This window comes from Pezoporus occidentalis, unplaced genomic scaffold (assembly GCF_034315485.1).
Source record: "Pezoporus occidentalis ecotype Australia unplaced genomic scaffold, CSIRO_AGI_Poc_V1 ctg17, whole genome shotgun sequence".
Classification (NCBI taxonomy): Eukaryota; Metazoa; Chordata; class Aves; order Psittaciformes; family Psittacidae; genus Pezoporus; species Pezoporus occidentalis.
Window position 1 is genome coordinate 2,842,052 of NW_026913531.1, and position 20,048 is coordinate 2,862,099.

The following is a 20,048-nucleotide window of genomic DNA, read 5'->3' on the forward strand; positions in this document are numbered from 1 at the left end:
AAAGCAACTGAAACATACTTTAACTAAAACTTGCTAGTGGAGAATGAAGACACTTGTTTTCCTTCTTAAATTGCTGCTGAAATGAGGAAAAAGAAATGAAAGGAAGAAAAAGAAAAATCAGTTTCTGAGTAGACGTGGATCAATATGAAAATAGAAGATCTGGGGAAAACAGTACATCTCAGCTACCTAATTTGGAAACATAAAATATTTAATTCTCATATGAAAGCAGATATTTTTATCCTAAAACTTGAGATAGAAAATGTTGGCTTTTGAGTAAAAAAAGTGTTGATTTAGTAGCATAATACTCAGTATTTTTAAAAGGATTGAAATAAAAAGGAAGACAATTCCACAGCAAAGGATGGCAATGGTACGATTTCAAAGTACAGGGTGAATGGTGGTACACAGGGTCCTGGTGGTACATAGGCGACATGCCATAGATGCCTCCTCAGATGTTCCTTCCAACTTGAAAGGTGACCAGAAAGCAAGAGGTGATGATAAGAGAGAAAGGAGAGAGAAGGAGAAGGATCCAGATTACTGGGGAGCCTGTGGCAAAATTCCAGCTTCTTATTAGATAGGACTTTACCCAGAGCATAGAGTGGCAGCATGGCCTTTCCTCTTGTGTCTGTTCCTTTGTAAAAGCAAAAATAAAATTTGTCCAAGCTGCAGCCATATGTAGTCATCTGGCCATCTCTAATTATAAACTAAACATAAATGATGCTTAATGCCACTGGACTCAAGTAGTAAGGCCATTTATACAGGTGATGCAAGGCTGAAGAAGCAGAGGAGAATGATGGAAGGAAAGTTCCTTTTTTTGGTATGTTTAAGCCAGCACAAATCACCATGTGTCAGCTTGTTTTACAATCCAGTGTTTTGGCTGTTTCGGCTTTTAATTAGAAAGTCTTTCCCTTAGCATTTTTCTTTGCAGCAATTTTTTAACTAAGCAGCAGGTGTATTCCCCAATGCCATATGTTCAACCTGACATGTTATTGAAAATGTCTTCTGGACAAAAAACAAAACCAAAACAAAACCAACCCCAAAACCACTAAAGGTAAGACTGCTGTCCCAGTCTGTTCCCCATGGCCCACTTGCAAGCCTCAAAAGGACACAATGGTCCCCTGTTAGGAGTGGCACTTCTTTGTGCAAACCTTGCAAAGCCAACAGACTATAGTCTGCTAATTTCCTCTGCTACTCTGGCAACCTGTGGCTTGGAAACAGTTATCTCCCACTTGATCTTTTAAGTAACAGCCACCTGAAAGCTGGATCTGTGAGTTCATAGTACTTTGAGTACCTTTTTGATGTTCTTTGACCAACACGTTAGTAGGCTATGAAGTGTAGGTGATTTGAGCACTTAAACAGAAGGGATTAAGAGCCATGTGTATCCTTGACTTTGAACTATGCAAGGTGAACCTGACTATGATCACGGAAATACCTGACTGAGGCTGGAAGGGTCAGTGGAGCACTGACTGATGTGAGGTGATGTGGTCTTTCTTGCCTGTATTTCTGACCTGTATAAATATGTTTCTGGGCTTGGCATAGAAGGACATTTTCTGAGCCCTTTACTGTGTGGGGTTTTCTTGTGTGAGTGGGGTCAGTATGATAAAGTCTGTCTGTAAACCTTTGATATACTCAGATGAATGCAGGATGAATCACTCAGATTAAAAATGAGAAAAAGTTAGGACTTGGAAAGCTGCAATGTGCCTGCCCCCAGTTTGGATGAACTGTACCCAGCTGCATGATATACAATAAGGTTGCTCATTTATAGAGCTTTTCTTCCAAGACTGTAAACCACCAGTGTGAATACTGAAAAGTGTTTGTGTGCAATCTTAACGTAACATAAACCACAGCTTTATGGGGGTCTCTCATCAGCTCTGTGCTGGCCACAGTATAACCCAGTATAGAATTGGAAACTATGCTGCCTGAAGGTTATCCATGTTTTTTCTGATACTTGTCTAGGGAGGGCTATCTCCATAGCAATGCAGTTAAGGTGAGACATGCTCCGGTATTTTGTATGAGTAACTGAAATCCTACCCTATAAGATCATAAAATAAGATTGCATACAAGATGTTGATGGCCTGGGGGAAGTTTTGAACAACTGGGACTCATTACCACGATCTTGTTGAAAAGATAATCCATGATCTGGTGCATTTTCCAACAACCTTTGCAGAAAGACCAAAGGAGCTGCAAGCTTCAGAGGCAATACCCATGAAATACATGTCCACTCTTGTAACTGTGGACAAATGAAAAAAAAGCCAAGATTTTTTCCCAGATGTACACAAATTGTTTCTTTGGAGTCTCATGCCTTTGAAATTTCTCATCCAAATGGTTATATATAGCATTCTGTACATAGAACTACTTGCAGAGTGTAGCATTTGAGAACAAATTAAGAAATTAATACCTCCCTTGACCTGTATCTGGTTAAGCTACATTTTAGAAACCCATCATTACTAATATGAAGAAGAGGTTAATCTAGTAATGTGCAGTTTTAGAATGATGGATGAGTCGAGGCACATGAGCTACTTAGCACAGTACCTAGGAGCACCTTCTTATCATAAGTCTCCAGACTGACAAGAAGACCAAGGAGGGGTGGAGGGGGGCTGCAAACCTCTCAATGCTTTCTTTGAGTAATGGGACCAAAGTTGGAGGTGAATATAAACAGCCTTGGCTCCCGTCACTCATGCCTTCCTCCAGTATTTCAATGGTGCTATTTCAACTTGGCTTGAAAGGAATTAGCCTCGTGGCTTCTTACTAGCATAAGCCTTAAATCTTTTACATATCCTCTTTGATACTGGCCTTTCAATTTATAGACTAATATTGTCAAAGATGAGTTGTGTGACTGACTTCCTCAGCTGGTTTTGGAAGATCTCAGCCTGGAGAGTTATGTGTTTGTTATTTGTATATCAAGAAGGCTAGCACAATGCTCCTGTGCTGTCACCTCTCTCTTTAAAAGGGAGCCAGATAGCCCAACTGCCTGGCACCACTTTTCTGAGAAGGCTTCACAAAAACCTTAACCTGTGGAACTTCTAACTATTCAATTGCATTTAATTAAAAATGTGATTAAAAAAATAAAAATAATTATAAATGAAACCCAAAGCGTTCCACTGTATTGCAGGTTACTTCTGTTCTTTGCCTGAATACCTCCCTGTGCTGCTGATGGGTACAGACATGAGTTAAAAACCAGTGCAGAAAGTGATAGAGAGAGACACTGCCTATTTTACTAATGCCCATATATTGACAGCATGCATACAAAATCTTAAAAGCACTCAGGCACTTCTTTTGTGCCCACTTTTAAAAGGTTTAATGAAACATATAGAAACTGACATTTTAAACCTGTAGCCTTGGATGTTATTCTACTGTGTCAGTGTGTTTCCTTTTTTTTTTTTCCAACTCACACAGCAACAGTTTTCTACCTTTCTGCCTCAAATTTCAGTCAACAAATAATGAAGGCTATTTTCAAGTAATAAAATATTTCTGTTCTTTGGCCTGTTATAACAGGTGGGCAGCCACATAACACAGCAGCAAATATGTGGGAATGCTAGTCATGGAGCAAAATCTTAGTTCTCCTACGATGTACAAACACAATTAGCAAGTGTATCACCATACTCATAATTAAGCACAGTTAAGGCTACAAGCCTTTGTTAGACTGGGCTGCAAGATAAAAGCAAAGACTCAGTTCCTTCCAGAGAGAGCAGACCTATATATAATCCTTATACAGGATACCTATAAGTAAGCATAAAGACTATACAAGGAAACTGGTAAATTCCTTATAAACTGGTGTTCCCTACACTTAAACTGGTTAGCGTGTCAGTAGATGATCATTCGTATTCTGCAACAGCATGCAAAGTCAGATAACATTTCTAGAAGATGTCGCAGATTCAGGAAGAAGAGAGATCAGACATTTCTTTGGGAAGTAAACCAGCTAATATATCACATTTCATGAAACTGCAGATTAGCTTTGCTTATAAAAGAAGCGTAGGACTTGAGTTGAATTTTTTTTTCTTTTTTCTTCACTGTAGAAAATAAGGCCGTTATTCTGCAAATTGTTATGTACGCATTTATCTTGATGTACAGCATATATTCCTGTAGATTCCATGGGACTGAATGCCATGGATAAACACATCTGTAACTGCTTACAAGATTGGAGCTAAAGAGCTTCAAAGAAGAAAATGAACAGAGATAGTTTTTGAAGTATGCAAGCAAAAGAAGGGGAACAGGGCTGCTTTCAGATACTGATCTAGATACTCGCTGTGTATGTTAATTCTGTGTTTCTGCAGTCTTTGTGTGCAAAAGTTTGGGGGCAGGTGGAAGAAGTGGGCTCACTCCGTAACCCAGCTTCCCAGACCGGGGTTCGCTCCTACGACTACTCAAGCCACGTGTTGGTGTATTACCTCAGGCAGCATTTAACACGTCCTTAAATCTCTCCAACTGAGAAGCGGGGTCCAGCGTGGGCAGGAGGGAGAGGAGGAGTGAGAAGGCTGCACTGGGGTCGCGGAGCAACGTCCGGGCCACTACTGAGAGTTTCAGCCAACACTCTAAAATGTTTATTTTTTCTCGGCATATTAATCCTACCGATTTAAGTAGGAGTATTTACCCTTTCTTCGGCTCCATCCCCACGTTAGTATGACAGCGCTATTGTCGTCCAAACGCGCAATCGGCGGTTCTTTATTATAAAGTCTATGTTAATATGACACTGTACCAGCGTTCAATATTTACGTGGAGAACACGCTCGCGTACCCAGGAACCGGGGGTTCCTGCGCTCTAAGGCTCCGGCCCCGGTCACCCGCCCGGTCCCCGGCTCTCGCCCTTTGCCCGCCCCAGCCGGGACTCCCGCCGCCGCTCAGCGACCTCACCCGGAGCAACCGCGTGTGACACACCGGAGCGGAGCCTCCCTCGCCCCCGCCTCCCGCCCCCGCTCCCCCGGGGCGCCACCGTCACCGCCGGCAGCCGGAGCAGCCGCTGAAGCCGAGGGGCGGCGGGGCTTGCCCGCCTCTCCCCCCTTCCCATCCCATCACTTCCCTTGCATCTCCCCGGTGCTTATATATAGCCGCCACTGCCCGAGCCAACCGGGAGACTGCTCTGTACCTGCAGGAGATAGGAAAGACTAAATAAGAGAGGAGCAGCGGGAAGCGACACTCCGGAGCCAGCCCCGCCAGAAGGAGGAGGACGGGCCCGGCTCAGCGCCGCTCTCCGGTGCCTCCTCTCCGGAGCCGGGCGAGACCCGCGGGGACAGCAGGACCTGCTCGGCGGCGCGGGGCGCGCATGGCTCGGGCGCTGCCGGGGCCGAGCGCGGAGCCCTACCCCGGCCCCAGCGTCTCGGGGCGCTGGGGGAGGAGAGCTCCCTGCGGGCGGCGGCGCTAGAGGGGGGGCCGGGGCGGCAGAGCCCTCCCCCTGGGCGCCGGGGTGCGCTCGGCGGCATGTGCTGAAGTGCCCCGCAGAAGCCACACAAGTTGCCAGCGCGGAGCGGCCCCAGCGGCCGGACAGCGGGGAGCGCCCGCCGGCGGCTCCCTCCCGATCCCGTCCCGTCTCCCCCGCCCTGGGGCCGTTCTCCGGCGGGGCTGCCGGTAGGCAGGCCATGCTGCTCTCCGGGAAGTAAGAGGCAGCGTAGCGGCACGTTCCCCAGCCCGGGCCGAGGGCCCCCTGCCTCGGAGCCTCCCATGCTTTCGGGGCCCCCTCGGGTGGCGGAGGTCCCGTGGGAGACGGGGGCGGCCCTGCCGTGATGGACCTGGAGGAGAAGCGGGAGAAGCGCCCGCCCGTCACCCCCATGATGATAGAGGAGGAAGCCGCCCTGCGGAACGGCAGCCGTGGGCTGCCGCCGGGCTCTTGGGCTGAGGCGGCGGGGCCGAGACCCCGCACTACGGAGCGGCACATCGCCGTGCATAAGCGCCTGGTGCTGGGCTTCGCCGTCTCCATCCTGGCGCTGCTGGCGGTGACCATGATCGCCGTGCTACTCAGCGTCCGCTTCGAGGAGTGCAGCGCCGCTGCCGACGGCCCGCCGCGGGCCAGCGGCAACGGGAGCCTCCCGGGGGCGGCCCGGCAGCCGCCCGGCGCAGGGCAACCCCCTGGCCGGCCGGAGCAGGAGGAGGAGGAGAAGGAAGCGCGGGGTGGGGAAGTGGTGGAGGAAGAGGAGGAGGAGGAGTGGCAGCGGCGGCGGGAGCTGCCGCCCTGGACCCGGCCGCGGCTCCCACGGCACCTGCGGCCGCTGCACTACAACCTGATGCTGAGCGCCTTCATGGAGAACTTCACCTTCAGCGGGGAGGTGAACGTGCAGCTGGAGGTGCTCAACGCCAGCCGGTACATCGTGCTGCACGCGCATCGCATGCACATCGAGGCGGTCCGCGTTGCCGAGGACAAGCTGGCCGGCGGTGTGCGGGTGGACCGTTCCTTCTTCTACCCCCAGACCCAGGTCTTTGTCGTCGTCCTCAACCGCAGCCTGGAGGTGCAGAAAAGTTACAACCTCAAGATCATCTACAACGCCCTCATCGAGAACGAGTTGCTGGGCTTCTTCCGCAGCTCCTACGTCCTCCACGGCGAGAGAAGGTAGCGAAGCGGCAGCGCTGCTTCACCTCAACTCGGGCTGAAGTTGGCGGCCCCCGCCCCTCCGCGGCAGCCCGCGCCGAACTTCGTGCGGGGCGGCGCTAGGACCTGGCGGGCCGCGGCTCCGCCAGGCGGGGGAGGCCGCGGGCTCCGCTCCGCCCGGCACCGGCGGCTCGCCGACCATGCTGAGGGGCGCAGGGCTCGGCCGGCTGCGGGCAGAGGGGGCTTTGGGGTGGGGGGGGACGGCCGCCACGGCAGTGGGAAGCCAGGCCGGCAGCTGACTGCAGGCCAACCCTCGCCACCAGCCGCCGCCTGACTCGCCGGGGGTCCCCTCTGCTGTCCAGCCGCCGCTTGAGGGCTGACGCTGGGGGCGGAGCTGCGGAGGCGCTCGGGGGCCGACAGCCCTTCCCCGCTCCGCTCCACAGGCCGGTGTCGGAAGGGCAGTCAGAGGCGGTTGCCGACGCTCAGGGGCTATGTGGGAGTGGGCGCGGGCAGGCCGGGCCTCAGCGGAGCTCCCTCGCCGGCTTCGGGCTGGGGCTGGCCGTGCGGGCGGCCGCGCCGTGCCGCTCCGGTGTGAGCCGCGGCCGCCGCCAGGTGAGAGCTGAGCTCTCCGTCTGCGCGCCCGCCTCGGGCGGGGATGGCTGCGGTGGTTACCGGCGGTTCGAGAGCTGCCGCGGCGCGGCTTGGAAATGGACGGTGGTAGCGGGTAAACTTCCCGGGGTGGTAGGAGTAAAGCACTGACCCTGGCAGGGCAACCCCGGAGCGGAGGCGCAGGGTCTGCTGAATAGACGCTGTGTCCGGCTGCCGTGTGTCCTCATGTGACAGAGCAGTGCCGGGCTACAGGTAGCAGCGTGTGGGGGAGCGGAACGTCTCCGCTGTTTTGTCTATTTCATTATTTGAAGAAGAGGTGTTGGGCTGTGATTTCACATCAGGGGAGCACTTGCACGGCACCTGCTGCAGCGCAGTCGCTGCGGATCTACGCCCCGCGACAGGGCAAACCTGGTCACTTTCCACTGTTTTCATGCAGAGCAAGATTCTGTCGTCAGCTATGTTTACTCTCGTGACTCTAGCCACTGGGTCCCTGTCGAGGCCCTTGTTACAGTAGGCAGGGTCACTGCGGAGGCTCCCTTTTAGGCAGTTACAGTCTTTTTAATTTCTGTTCTAACCATAGCCAGTCTTTGCAATGGAAAACAAATACCGGATGGGCTTCTCGGTATAATTTTAGAGTTAGTTTCTTTTTAAGCTGCCCTTTCTTGAAACATCTGTGCTGTGACAGGTTTTCTCTTCTGAATCTTACTGTTTCATACTGTGAATTGAAGCAAATCTTTTATACTTGAAAGAACTGGGCAAAAATAGTAAGAGAGAAAAAGAGCGCTCATCAACTCAATTAAATCAACAGCCCTTGCATTAAAACATATTTTCATTACTGTGATTACTGACAATTTTAAACAGCCAACTGCAAGCAGGATTAAAATGAAGTTTGTGTGATTTGTCATCACGTTGAAATAAAATGGAAATTCAAAAAAACATGGTTGTAGGAAAAGATGTGGATAAAAATCCTTTTATCGCGGAGGGGTAGATGACTGGGGTAGTCAGGAGTTCTTACAGACCTGTACGGAAAATGGGCAAAGCAGAGAATAAAATACGGTTAACAGCAGGAGATATAATTCACTTTACAAACCCAAGAAATTATTTAAGCAGTTATTATTCTTGTGTATTTAGACTTTGCATAGGAATAATTGAACTGTCAAATAGATGTGGCAGTGACATTTTTCCAAAGTTACTATATTACAGTTCAATACCAGTGCCCCAGTTATGATTTAAGAAACAACAGCAAAAGCCTGTTAACTTTTTGAATCATCAGGATAGTTCAAGACACAGGATGGAAGGTGATAATGTTAAAATGTTTTTCCCAGTACTTTTTGTATAACTTTTCACATACAAGTTGCCTTGTGATACACTTGAATACGGTGATATTGGGAAGAACCTTACCTTGTGTAAGGTAACATTGTACAGGGATCAGAGGGATTTTTTTTTTCTTTACACCAGCTCACTTATATTTCTTTCAGTAAAATGTTTTAAAACTATAATCAATGCTTGGTTATAGTTTCAGGTGTTTGATTCAAGTACTGGTTTTCATTTTCAACTGTCACAGGCTTAACAACTCACTATAGTATAAAGGAAATAATACACATTCTAAACCAGGAACTTCTTTGTTCAGACTGTGCTCTTGCAGTGTAGCAATTTGCATTTTGATTAATAACCCATTTTTAAGGGAATACATATAACCATTTGTAGTTCTTAAACATGAGCGGCTTCTACTGTAATAGGCAGGCTTCTCTCCTGCTCTGGGAGACCCTAATGTTCAAGCAAGGCTTTAGCTTTTTGACATGTTTATATTCGATTAAAATACAGTAACCTCATTGGAGTAGTGGTTGCTATAAAAGGGTCTAAACCATCATTTATCACTTTTGTTATACATAAGGAGTCAATAACTCTGGCTAACTGTGAGGCTTCACAAACTTAGTAATACCTTCGCTTGATTTTTTTCTTTTTCCTAAAGTTGCTTCATTTTCCATGGTCTTCACTGCTGAAAGTCATAAATCAGCCTGAAATGTTGATAGCTGCAGAAAAGTGTTTATTTTCTTACTGAAATCTTTGCTACTTTCACTAAAATGTAAAATGCAAGTGATATGCTACAAATTTACTTTGCATTATGCGCCAGAATTTACTGGCAGTAATCAACAGACATTTAATACAGAGCTACTGTAGAGCACCATAAGAATATTCACACATTATTTAAATGAACATCAAACTTTGGCATAAATGAAAAGAAAAAGTTTTTACATCACACAGACAAACCAAACAGACATATTCTTCTAACAACTAAGATGTCAAAACAGATAGGTTGTTGAGGAAACACATGTCTTCCGTTAATAGATGAGATGGAATTAAAAGACCTGCAAATTACTGCTGTGGGTATACTGAGAAGACAGGCTGAAAGGCTGTCATTCTCAGAAGTACAACTTTTTGTGGTGAAACTTTTGGGAACTGGAGATCAGAATGTCAGTGCCCAGAGAGGTGTGTGGAGAGGTGAATGAAATGCTCACCCTGCTCTTCACTTTTGGCATGCTATAGAAGTTTTGCTTGTTTTTTCCTCCTAACGCAGAAAAATAGATAAACATAGACAGTGGTTGGGGTTTTTTTTTAAACACAGTCTTTGGGAAGCAGTTTCTAACTTTTTCTTTGTTTTGTTTTATGGCGCAACAAGCGAATCAATGTTTGATAGTAATGCACATGTTATAAATATCACCGTTATTGGTAGCTAATGTATTTTTAGTATGAAATATTGACAACCCAGTGTTTGCCCAGTTATGTGTATGTGGCTATAGCTGTCTATCTGGGAGAATACAGAAGATGCAGAGTTTACCAGCTTTTATCAGCCTGGTGAAGGGATTGTTTCAATGGCCTAACATGTAACAAATATTAAAAGACTTCTGAGAAAATCTCCAAGAAGTGGGGTGAAAAAAAAGCTTCCTTATTTGGAGAGTGTCAGAATACATAACATATTCCCTAAGTATGTATTTACATGCGTGTTGGAGCTCATTAAAATTGTTAGTTGCAAAGGAAAGTTCATAATACTTACTTTATTAATAAAAGGGCAGTACAGTTTTCCATCCTCACTTGAAGCTTCTGTTGATGTCTATGGCTGTTTAGAGTGTGCCTAGAATGCAGAATCAGGTCCACTTGAAATAGTTTCATACAAATTAAGTTGCTTTGTTTCATTTAATTGGCTGTTTTGGCTAAGTTGCACAGCTGAAAAATCCACTGATAATGTGGAATTCTGTTGGATTAACATTGGAATACCTGACACCAACTTTTGCCTTACATTAAGCAACCTGATGCAGAATGAGGATTTTAGTAATCTGTGCTTTATAACGAGACAAGAAAAATGCAGTATGATGAATTCCTTCAGTAATTACTAGCCAAATAAGGCTTTTTACTTAGAGAAAAGACCAATGGTAGCTGTTTCAGTGGTGGAAAAGTTTTACATGTTAGCCTTATTGAAAGAGGTGATAATTTCACTGGAAAACATATATCTAGTTCTGTCAGGTGTGGATACACTGTAGCAAGATAGAAGTGTAACATTTCAAGAAGTTTCTCTCTTCACTATTTTTATAAGATGAGGCTCCAAAATATGTATAAACCCTGAAAAGTTTTAGGAAAAGTTAATTAGATACTTTATTTTTCTTATGGGCTACCTATGTTTTTTTTCTACCTTGGCATTAGAGAGTATCATATTGCACAGTAGTGCTTATAGACTGATTAATAATAGGTGCCACCGTCTTCATTATATTAAATCTATCCACTCATCCTCTTGCCTCGGAGGAATAACAGATAATTAGTCAACCTCTACAATCCTGATAAATGTTTACCTGGTATCTAAAATTGCATGGTTATTTCCACTGATGGAACATTGGAAAGTGAGAGATGAATCAATACTACACAAAAAGCCTACATATGTGCTCCCTTTACAGTTATGTACTTGGCTCATAGTCATTTTTTTATCCTGCATGCCTCTAGAAAATATTCTTATTGAACCCCATAATTCAGCCTTTTAAGTGTGGCTTCTTGTTTCTGCAAAAAAGATTATTGCACATGGGTTTTCTCCAAATGTGTAAATATAAGTGTCTACCCAGAATGCTTCCTATTCTCTGTCTGGATTAAAATCTCTTTTGTTCTATGGAAAACAGTTAGAGATTTTATTGTCAAACTAAAGCCTTCCCATTCTTTACAGTGGTAAAATAAATGCATTTTCCTTCTTCAGAGGTCCTTTCCTAATTTGACCCATTAACTGAGAACATTGATTTGGTCTCTATAAAATACATGAGAGAAAAAATGCATGTGTAGAACTCTACATGCATTTCTTTTAAAACTCAGTGCTTGTTTAATCACTTGCATATATCTGTAAATGTGTAAAGCTCACAGAATGGTTATTTGGACTTCCCCATTAACAGCAGTGCTGTATGGTACTGTGTCTCATTAGGGATGCCCCTACATACAGCCTGTACATACGTAATCACCAGTGGAAAACAGTAACCCCCCTGAGTGTATTATGTGACCCTAAGTTCTCGTGCCCAAAGAATGGTGAAGTGTCAGTGTCTCAGGGCAGAGGGAACTCCCCAGAGGCTGTTAAATCCTGGTTTGAACTGAGGACTGTGCTTGCCTTACATCATATCACCGATACTGGCTAACATTTTTTTCACATATCGATGAGCAAAACTGCTAGAACCTGGTTTAATGCAAGGTGAGGGTTTATTTATTTATTTAATGTCAGTGTGGTGTCTGCAAATTTGTAGACCATTACTTTGCATCAATTGTGTTTGCAGTATGGGGAGTAAGAAAGTGATAAAGCAGTGTTCAAGCACTGTATAGTTTGTACAGTTTGTGTTTTTTTTTTCCACAGTAGTCAAGCAGTGTCTTATTTGCTATGTCCATGAATCAAGTGTTGTGCACAGTTAGTAATCTCTCTGTTGTTTGCTTCTTTTCTAGGTTTCTTGGTGTTACACAGTTTTCTCCTACTCATGCCAGAAAAGCCTTTCCTTGCTTTGACGAGCCTATCTACAAGGCCACTTTCAAGATCAGCATCAGGCATCAAGCAACTTACTTATCTTTGTCCAACATGCCAGTTGAAACTTCTGTTTTTGAAGAAGATGGATGGGTTACAGATCACTTTTCACAGACCCCTCTCATGTCCACGTATTACCTGGCTTGGGCAGTGTGCAATTTTACGTACCGGGAAACTGTCACCAAGAGTGGAGTAGTTGTAAGTATTTTTAATATTGTATCAAATACATGTCATTTTGAAACCCCTCACTTTTTGTAAGGGATCATAACATGAAGTTCTTAAAAGCATTTTCTTGATTAACATTCCCAAAATTTTAATGATAGTGTGTATTGTTTGGCATCCTTTTGAAGGTGTTTCTAATATTTTTTGTTTGTCTAATGCTTTTTATAACTGATTAGCTTAGTAAGTGTGGTTGTCTGATGAAATGTTAAGCTTCTAAATATGCCATTTCACTTCACTTTAATTTACTTGGGAATTTTTCTCTTATTTTTCCTGCAGCCTTTTCAGTACCAGTGTTCATGAGACTACTTATTGAAAGAAAGCAGTAATACTGGCAGGGTTTCCAGTCCCTTCCTTCAGTATTGACATGTCCCTTAGTGTGCTGTGTGTTAGCTCGGGAAGCTGATAAAGTAATTTCTATCTTAGATCTCCTGCTCAGGAGCAGGACTCTACAACCTGTCAGCTTCCTGTGGAGTCCAGATGGATGGAAGCACTAACTTTCTGGAGCTGTTTTTTCCAAATATGGCATGGTTCCAGAAGTTATGCCATGGAATAAAAAGAGAGAAAGTCCTTTATTTGTGTCAGTCTGGTTTCATTTACAAGTATCAAACTCAGAACTGTATACAAGCCAAAACATACATGAGGAATGCTGTCAGCTTAATAGAATCTTTCACAGTGCTGTCATCTTGATTTTTCAGTTGAACATAGAGAGAAACCCTCCTTCTTAGTTATTGTGACTGACAAAACAGAGCTAGTTCTGGAACCAGAGGGCTAGGCAGCAGTTTAAGCTGTGTACTTTAGCAAAGGGAGTGTTTACTTTGTACTTCTGCAAATGTTCCGTGACTTTGTGCTGTAGTCTTGGGGCATGAGGAAGGACTGCAAACCTCCCTTCCATCAGGTCAGGAAACATCTCCATAACCACTTGTAGGTAGCCTAAGCATTGAGCTGCTGTGGAGGGAGCTGATTCCATGTTCTCTGAGCAAAAGGTATTTCTTGTCTTCCTTGTGCCAACTTTCAGCTTTGTACAGCTGTATGATCTGGCTGAAAACTGAACTGAAAAAATAAATGAAAATTTGGGAAGGTTTTTGGAGTAATGCCATGGCCCTAGTATGGACTCAAGGCTGCACTGATGGAAGGTGGATGCACGACAGCCCTCTGCATTGGCATCCCTCATTTGTTCCATACTGAAGCGATCAGAAAATGTCTTGTTTTTGTCACTGAACAGCTGGGTAGGACACTGGTGGCCTTTCGCTCCTCTCCATTCACACCATGGCCAGCAGACTATGACACTGCTCTCTGGCTCCATGAAAGAGGAGGGAGGATGGCTAGGAAGTGGTTTTGTGAGGTGCTTTGATCTACTAATGTAAGGATGTGGGAAGTGCTGAGGCTGTGCTTGTGATCCTACTGGTTACCTGTGATGGCTGAAAGACTTAAGTTTCTGGTTTGCCATGGGCAGGGATACCTTCCACCAGACCAGGTTGCTCAAAGCCCCTTCCAACCTGGCCTTGAACGTGGCCAGGGATGGGGCAGCCACAGCTTCTCTGGGCAACCTGTGCCATTGCCTCACCATCCTCATAGCAAAGCACTTCTTCCTAATATCTAATCTAAATCTACACTTTTTCAGTTTAAAACTGTTGTCTCTTGTCCTATGAATACACTCCCTGGTAAAGAGGAATGTTCACTGGCCTAGTAGAACAGGGTGAGAAATCAAGCCATTTCTTACTTCCTAGCAACCAGTACTGAAACAGACTTCTATCCAGGTAGGAGTCATTGAAGGAATTAGTTTTAAGACTGGCCAGGTATTTTTCAGCTTTTGAAAACACTGATTATTTGAGGTTCTCCTTTAACTGTAATAAGATGGAAGTTTTGGGTGTATACTCTATTAGGTAGGTCTCATGTTACTTGTGGTTTAATACTTGTGTAATGCTAGCAAGTTTGTCCTACACAATACTAGCCTATTATCTAACTGCAGAATGTCCTAGACTCATCTAGGAACCATTGCAAGCAGTTCAGCTTCCAACAGTCACTGTAAGAAAATATGTGAAACATAGGAGGTGGACTTCAGGACTGTCAATTTGAAAGATACAACCTACTTCCTCTTTAACTCATTTTCTCAGTGTTATTCAGAACTCATATCCTGCAGGTTTTTGTTGCTTGGGTATGTTTGATACCCTGAAGACAGAGGCACAGTCATGTCATATAGAGAGTAAATAATAACTTTCTGATGTTCCCATGTTTGGCAAAACTGTTCTCAAGAGTTCAGATTTAAAAGGAATCTGAAGAGAAAATCCAAATGTTAATTTGTTAGGAATTTTGTGGCTACTAGAATCTGATAGTTATACTTGAATCATTGGTTCAGCATACATAGGACATACACATGTATACTCCTCCAGCTTGACATTATCGCTACACAGAATTTTGCCAACAATTAAGCAAATTAGCAGGTAATCTTCACAAAGACTATAGACCTATATAGATTGAGATAGTCTCTTCTCCCATAGAATGGTTTGGTTAGTCTAGAGATTTAGCTCTTGGTTTTTGTCCCTATCACAGAGGTATATTAATGCCCCAAAATACCAAAATAGCTTACACTGAGTTATTCATTAGCATATCTTGCTGTTGTTCAGTCTGTTTGTGATCTGATCATCTTTAATCATTGTTCAGTTTTGTTGAAAGAGTATCTTTTAAGGCAAACACTTCGGTTCAGAGCTGTGTTCATTCAGATGAATTGCTGAGGTAATCCATCTTTTTGAGTCTTTTGTATTGCAATACCAGGAGTTCATGGACACTTCTGGGTGAATTTGAAATTATGTGAGTCCTGACACTTGCAATCTTAAACTTCTTGGTTTCCTCTAAAGCCACTTTTTCCCTGAAATCTAGTTGTTCCTATATCCATGGCAATGATAAAAGTAAGTTTGCTTCTAAAATGAATGAATGCTCAGGAAAATTAACCAAACATCCATATTGAAGCATTTTGATAGGCCATTTCTTGAACTGGGGAATCTTTCTTCAGTCAATGCAACCTATGTGGTATTTATTTTCTAGACATGTAGTAGACACCTAAAAGACCAGCTTGCATAGACTTTTATTTTAGTACTTTCATGAACCTGGTTTTGGTTCACAAAACATTTTGGGGTCAAGGGTCTATACTTTCAGATTTTGGCAGTGTGCTAATGATTAAAATCTCACTTCTCTTCCAGTTGGCCAGTCTTACTACAGTGCTATGGTCAAGGGTAGATAAACTCCCTGAAGAACAGAACAAACAGTGAGGTCAAAACCAGATTTGTTCTTCAGAAATGGTTAAGTGTTAGCTGTTCAGTTTATCTCAAAGAATGACATTGACCTCAAGATTAATTTTAACCAAAATGTGAGATTCAAATACAAATCAAGTTATAAATAGAAGCTGGCTTTTGGAAAGCTTAGGTAGCCAATCAAAATAGTAATTTTGATATATCCTATATAATTCTTGCAGACAGGAAGATGTTCTGTATTTCATACACTGAAATTAATTTGGAAAGGGGAATTAAGACAAGCAGTGCTTTTCTAGGACCACAGCTCAGTGGATATGAATCATTAGCATAACTCTTAAGTCCATATGGGTCTGATCAGAATTCCTTCCAAAGCAGGTAATTTAAAGGTGGAGTTGATTTTGTATGCATTACAGATATATAATATGTTGTTCAGATTCATCTGGGATTACAGGAAATCACTGCCTTTGCCTTTGGGGAGGGGCTTGATATCTGTGGAAAGGACTGTGGTGTACGTAGTCACCTCTGCTGCTGTGGACTGGGAGCAGTGCAGTTCTGCCATGGTGTTGCCTGAGGTAATGGTGTGTTGGGGGAGGAGAGATGTCCTTGTGAGCAGCCTAGCTGATCTTTGTATGGCTCTAGCAGTTGTCAGCTATAGTTGGTGAAAATCATGGGATCTGTGTACTGTCATCTTTGCACAGTCAATAATCCAGAAAACACCACTTACCTTCATGTACTTCCTTGCTTGTACTCATATGCTGCGTTTCCTAATCATACCTCTTATGTATGTTGTCAGTACTTTTTAAAAGCAAAATATTGCTCATTGGATTGTAATGTTGGTCTCATCACCTCTGTGTCTCTTTTCTTCATTGTTTATCTGTGCTTTCAGTCCACCAGGCCTTTTCCTACTTTATTACTTTATTTTTCCCATCTGTATTTATTTTTTATTGTTCCTCATGTTTAGCTGTACTTCTGTTGTCTAAACCATGTTTTTTGTTCCTTTGTCTAGTGGACATGGGAACTGACTATATCTTGTATGCCTTTTCTCTGTCTCGTAAGTTATTGTAATTCCTTTTTTTCCCCTGCTGATTTATTCTTTTCAGTTAGTACAAGGAGTGAGTGCCTAGGGACAAAGCACAATATATTGCTGTAGATGAACATATTGCTGGAAAGAGATGTTTCAGGGATATTAATCTTCTACCATTCTTCTCTTTTGCTGTGGACAGGGTGTGGAGATAGGTATGGAAATAAAATGCCAACTGACGGGTTTAAAGTGTTTGGCTCTTGTCAGGGGGAGTATCTGCTAAAAAGAAAAAAAAAAGTGCATGGAAAGGAGTGGAGTCAGGAGGAATTGTGGGTGCAGGGGTTGGAAGAGCAAGTGCAGGCAGCATCAGAGCAGATGGGAGTGAGCAGCAGTGAAAGGAGGTGGCTATCTGGCTGGGTGGTGGTGAGTGGGAAGAGGAATGACAGCGGAAGGCAGTGCTGAAACAAGAATTTTGTGTGGTTTCACTTTTGCTACTCCTGCTCCTCTTCCAAAGTGATTGCAGCATGTGTTGCAGGACTGGCAGTATGTAGACCTGACCACAGCTTAGTCAGCTCCAAGCTAGGACCTCCACTGTCTGGCTGAATCCTTGTGTGTTACATTTTGAAGAGACCTCTACAACTGGGTATGTCTTGGTTTCAGTTATATTAAACATTACTGTGGAGTCATCAGTGCCAAGTAATTTGTCGTTGATACAGAAAAAGATCTTGAGGCTAACAAAGATTTTATGAGAAGAGTCATACCGCAATAAGGCCAACCTTTATTGCACTGCTGTCGTTTTCTTATTACTTCATCTAAGATGTAATTAGGGATCACAAGCTCCTGGTTTAAGATCTTGATTCAATACTTTACAGTTAAGTCTTATCTTGGACAATAAGGAGGAGCTGTAATAATCTGGTTAGAAGAAAATATGAGAATTACTGTTTCCGTAGTGTGCTCTGCCTTGCAGAGAGCCTGCATGAACATCCTAGCACTGAATTCCTTTAGGCATGTGTTTGGGAGGCTCACTCAGTTTGGCTCAGCATCACACAAAAAGATAGAGTGGTCTCAGAAATGGGATCTGTGCAGTAATATTCACTTGATTCTGCACAAATGAAAAACAGTTTTTGCCCAGAAAGGGTTAGTGAACAGAATCACATAAGTAGATTTGGGTCAGAATCAATGCATGTCCAAAGACTCATGCTAGTTTAGACCCAGCACCATGGGACCATGGTTTTATACTCATCTTTAAGACAAGATATCTGGAGGTAGTGTGCTTCTAGCAATCTATGAGACGCTTGAGAGCTGGGCTGGGCATTCCCTCATCTGCAGTGATGATCAGTCTGAGGAAATTGAAGAGCTGGCTTTTCATTAGTAGTCTAAAAATAAAATCAGGTTGAGCAACTATTCGGATTAACTTTTTCCCCAGTGGGTTCCATCATTGTTAGTTGCTAGAAAAAACCAAAACATCAGTTCTCTCTAAAATATCTCTGCAGTTATTGTGCAGTTCAGCCTGTAGGGCTTAGACTTTTTTTAACTAAATGTGAAAAATGTAGTCATATTTTTGTGTAATAACAGTAATGACCTCAACACCAGGAATTTTCTGCCAGTTGATGACTATGTGGGTTAAAGGCCTGAGGCTCTTCCTTAGGACCTCTCTTCAGCTGCTAGTTATTAACTGCCAGCAAAGTTTCTCCGTTGGTTATTATTTATTAATCAGTATTGGATCAGTTACACACCAGATAATTCTTTCTGGGTGAGCAAACTTGTTACAGAAGAATGATTTAGCTATCAAAAGTAGAATTAGTTCTCAAAATTAGGTTTTCTTTCTCTGTAGCCTGAATTTAGTCCAGCTCCAGAGTTGACCTTTATTTCATAAGCCCACCTAAACCTGAAAAGTAACTTTTGTTAGCCCATCACTTGCCACTGGGAGGCCACATGTGTATCTGATAAACAGATAGCAGCTAATTCAAGAAGCACCAGGCATATTTCTGAAGCCTAGTGTGATGCAAGCTTGTAATGTTTAATCTTTATATGTCCTGGAATGCTGCTCTGATAGTGATGACACCCATTCATTTTTGGTCTTCATTACAAATGTCTCACTCTTGCCCTCCCCAGAATAGCTTTCATCAAACAGTTGAAAATAAAACTCATGTTACAAAGGATGTGTTGGGAGATTATTGAGCTGGAAAAGCACACACACATCTGAACATGTATAGGTGTGTTTGTGCTTTCTTTGGCCTGTATGACATTTTTTTCTGTAGTAACAACAGAAAGGCTGGTTTTACGAGTACCTTTTACTCAGTTTAGTGCTTACTGCTTGTGGTTTAATGCCAGCTGGCAAATAAGCACCATGCAGCCGATTGGTTACTTCCCTCCCCTGTGGGATGGGGAGGAGAATTGGCAAAATGTAAACCCCATAGATTGAGATGAGAGAGTTTAATAATTGAGATAAAGTAAAATACAATAATAATAGTAGGAAAAAGAGAGAGAGGAATAAGCCCCAAGAAAGACAAATGATGCACAATACAACTGCTGACCACCTGCTGACCAATGCCCAGCCCGTCCCCGAGCAGCAATCGGTGGCTGTAATCCAACTTCCCCCAGTTTATATCTTGAGCATGATGTGCTGTGGTATGGATTATGGCTAGTTTGGGTCAGGTGTCCTGTCTCTGCTCCCTCCTGGCTTCTTGTGCCCCTCCTCAGTGGCAGAGCATGAGAGAGTGAAAAGTCCTTGACTTAGGGTAAGCATTACTTAGCAACAACTAAAACATCAGTGTATTATCAACCCTACTCTCATACTAAATCAAAACCACAGAAGTGTACCAGCTACTAAGGAGAAAATAAACTCTATCCCAGCATAAACCAGGACACTACTGTGGTTTAAGTGAGAAACTAATATGATACATTAGTAGTCCAAAGAAATCATTAGTTTTCCAGATTCATCATATTAGAATTCGATTACCTATTCTGTTTCAGGTTTGCATATTGAAAATGACTTCTAGTTTATTAATTTTTAAAGACTATAGCTACAAAGTATTCTATGAACAAACAAGTTTATTCCATCTCATAGTGGTTGCTGCGACTGCCCAACTACTGGAGCCCGGCATGTAGCCTCATCCCCCTGGCACCCCTCTCGTGCAGTGAGGTGGGTACAGGTGGCAGAGAACCATCTGCGTTGGCTTCTTTCCACTGAATGATAACCCTAGGAGATCCTGCACTGCTCCTGTCTGACAGCTTTCTGGCTGCTGCATGCTGTTGAGACATAGCAAGAGCAGCCAGAGATGAGAACTGAGCCTGTTATCTTCTTATTTGGAACAGCATAATTTGAAAGCAGATTATGTTTCTCTTTGAAGGGTAAATGACCTGAAGTGTATTAAAAGAAAGTTATCCCACAGTG

At 43.7% G+C, this 20,048-nt stretch overlaps 1 protein-coding gene across 2 annotated transcripts in view; it reads left to right on the forward strand.

Moving 5' to 3' along the window:
• Positions 1-5,594: 5,594 nt before the first annotated feature.
• Positions 5,595-20,048, forward strand: part of TRHDE (thyrotropin releasing hormone degrading enzyme) — a 702,876-nt gene continuing 688,422 nt past the window's right edge. For both annotated transcript variants that reach the window (XR_009963855.1, XM_062613752.1), the window contains exons 1-2: positions 5,595-6,534; positions 12,085-12,358. Coding sequence is in view for 1 of the 2 variants with exons in the window: in XM_062613752.1 (XP_062469736.1) it covers positions 5,714-6,534; positions 12,085-12,358 (1,095 nt within the window). In the remaining variant the exon portion in view is untranslated. The remainder of the gene's footprint in view (positions 6,535-12,084; positions 12,359-20,048) is intronic.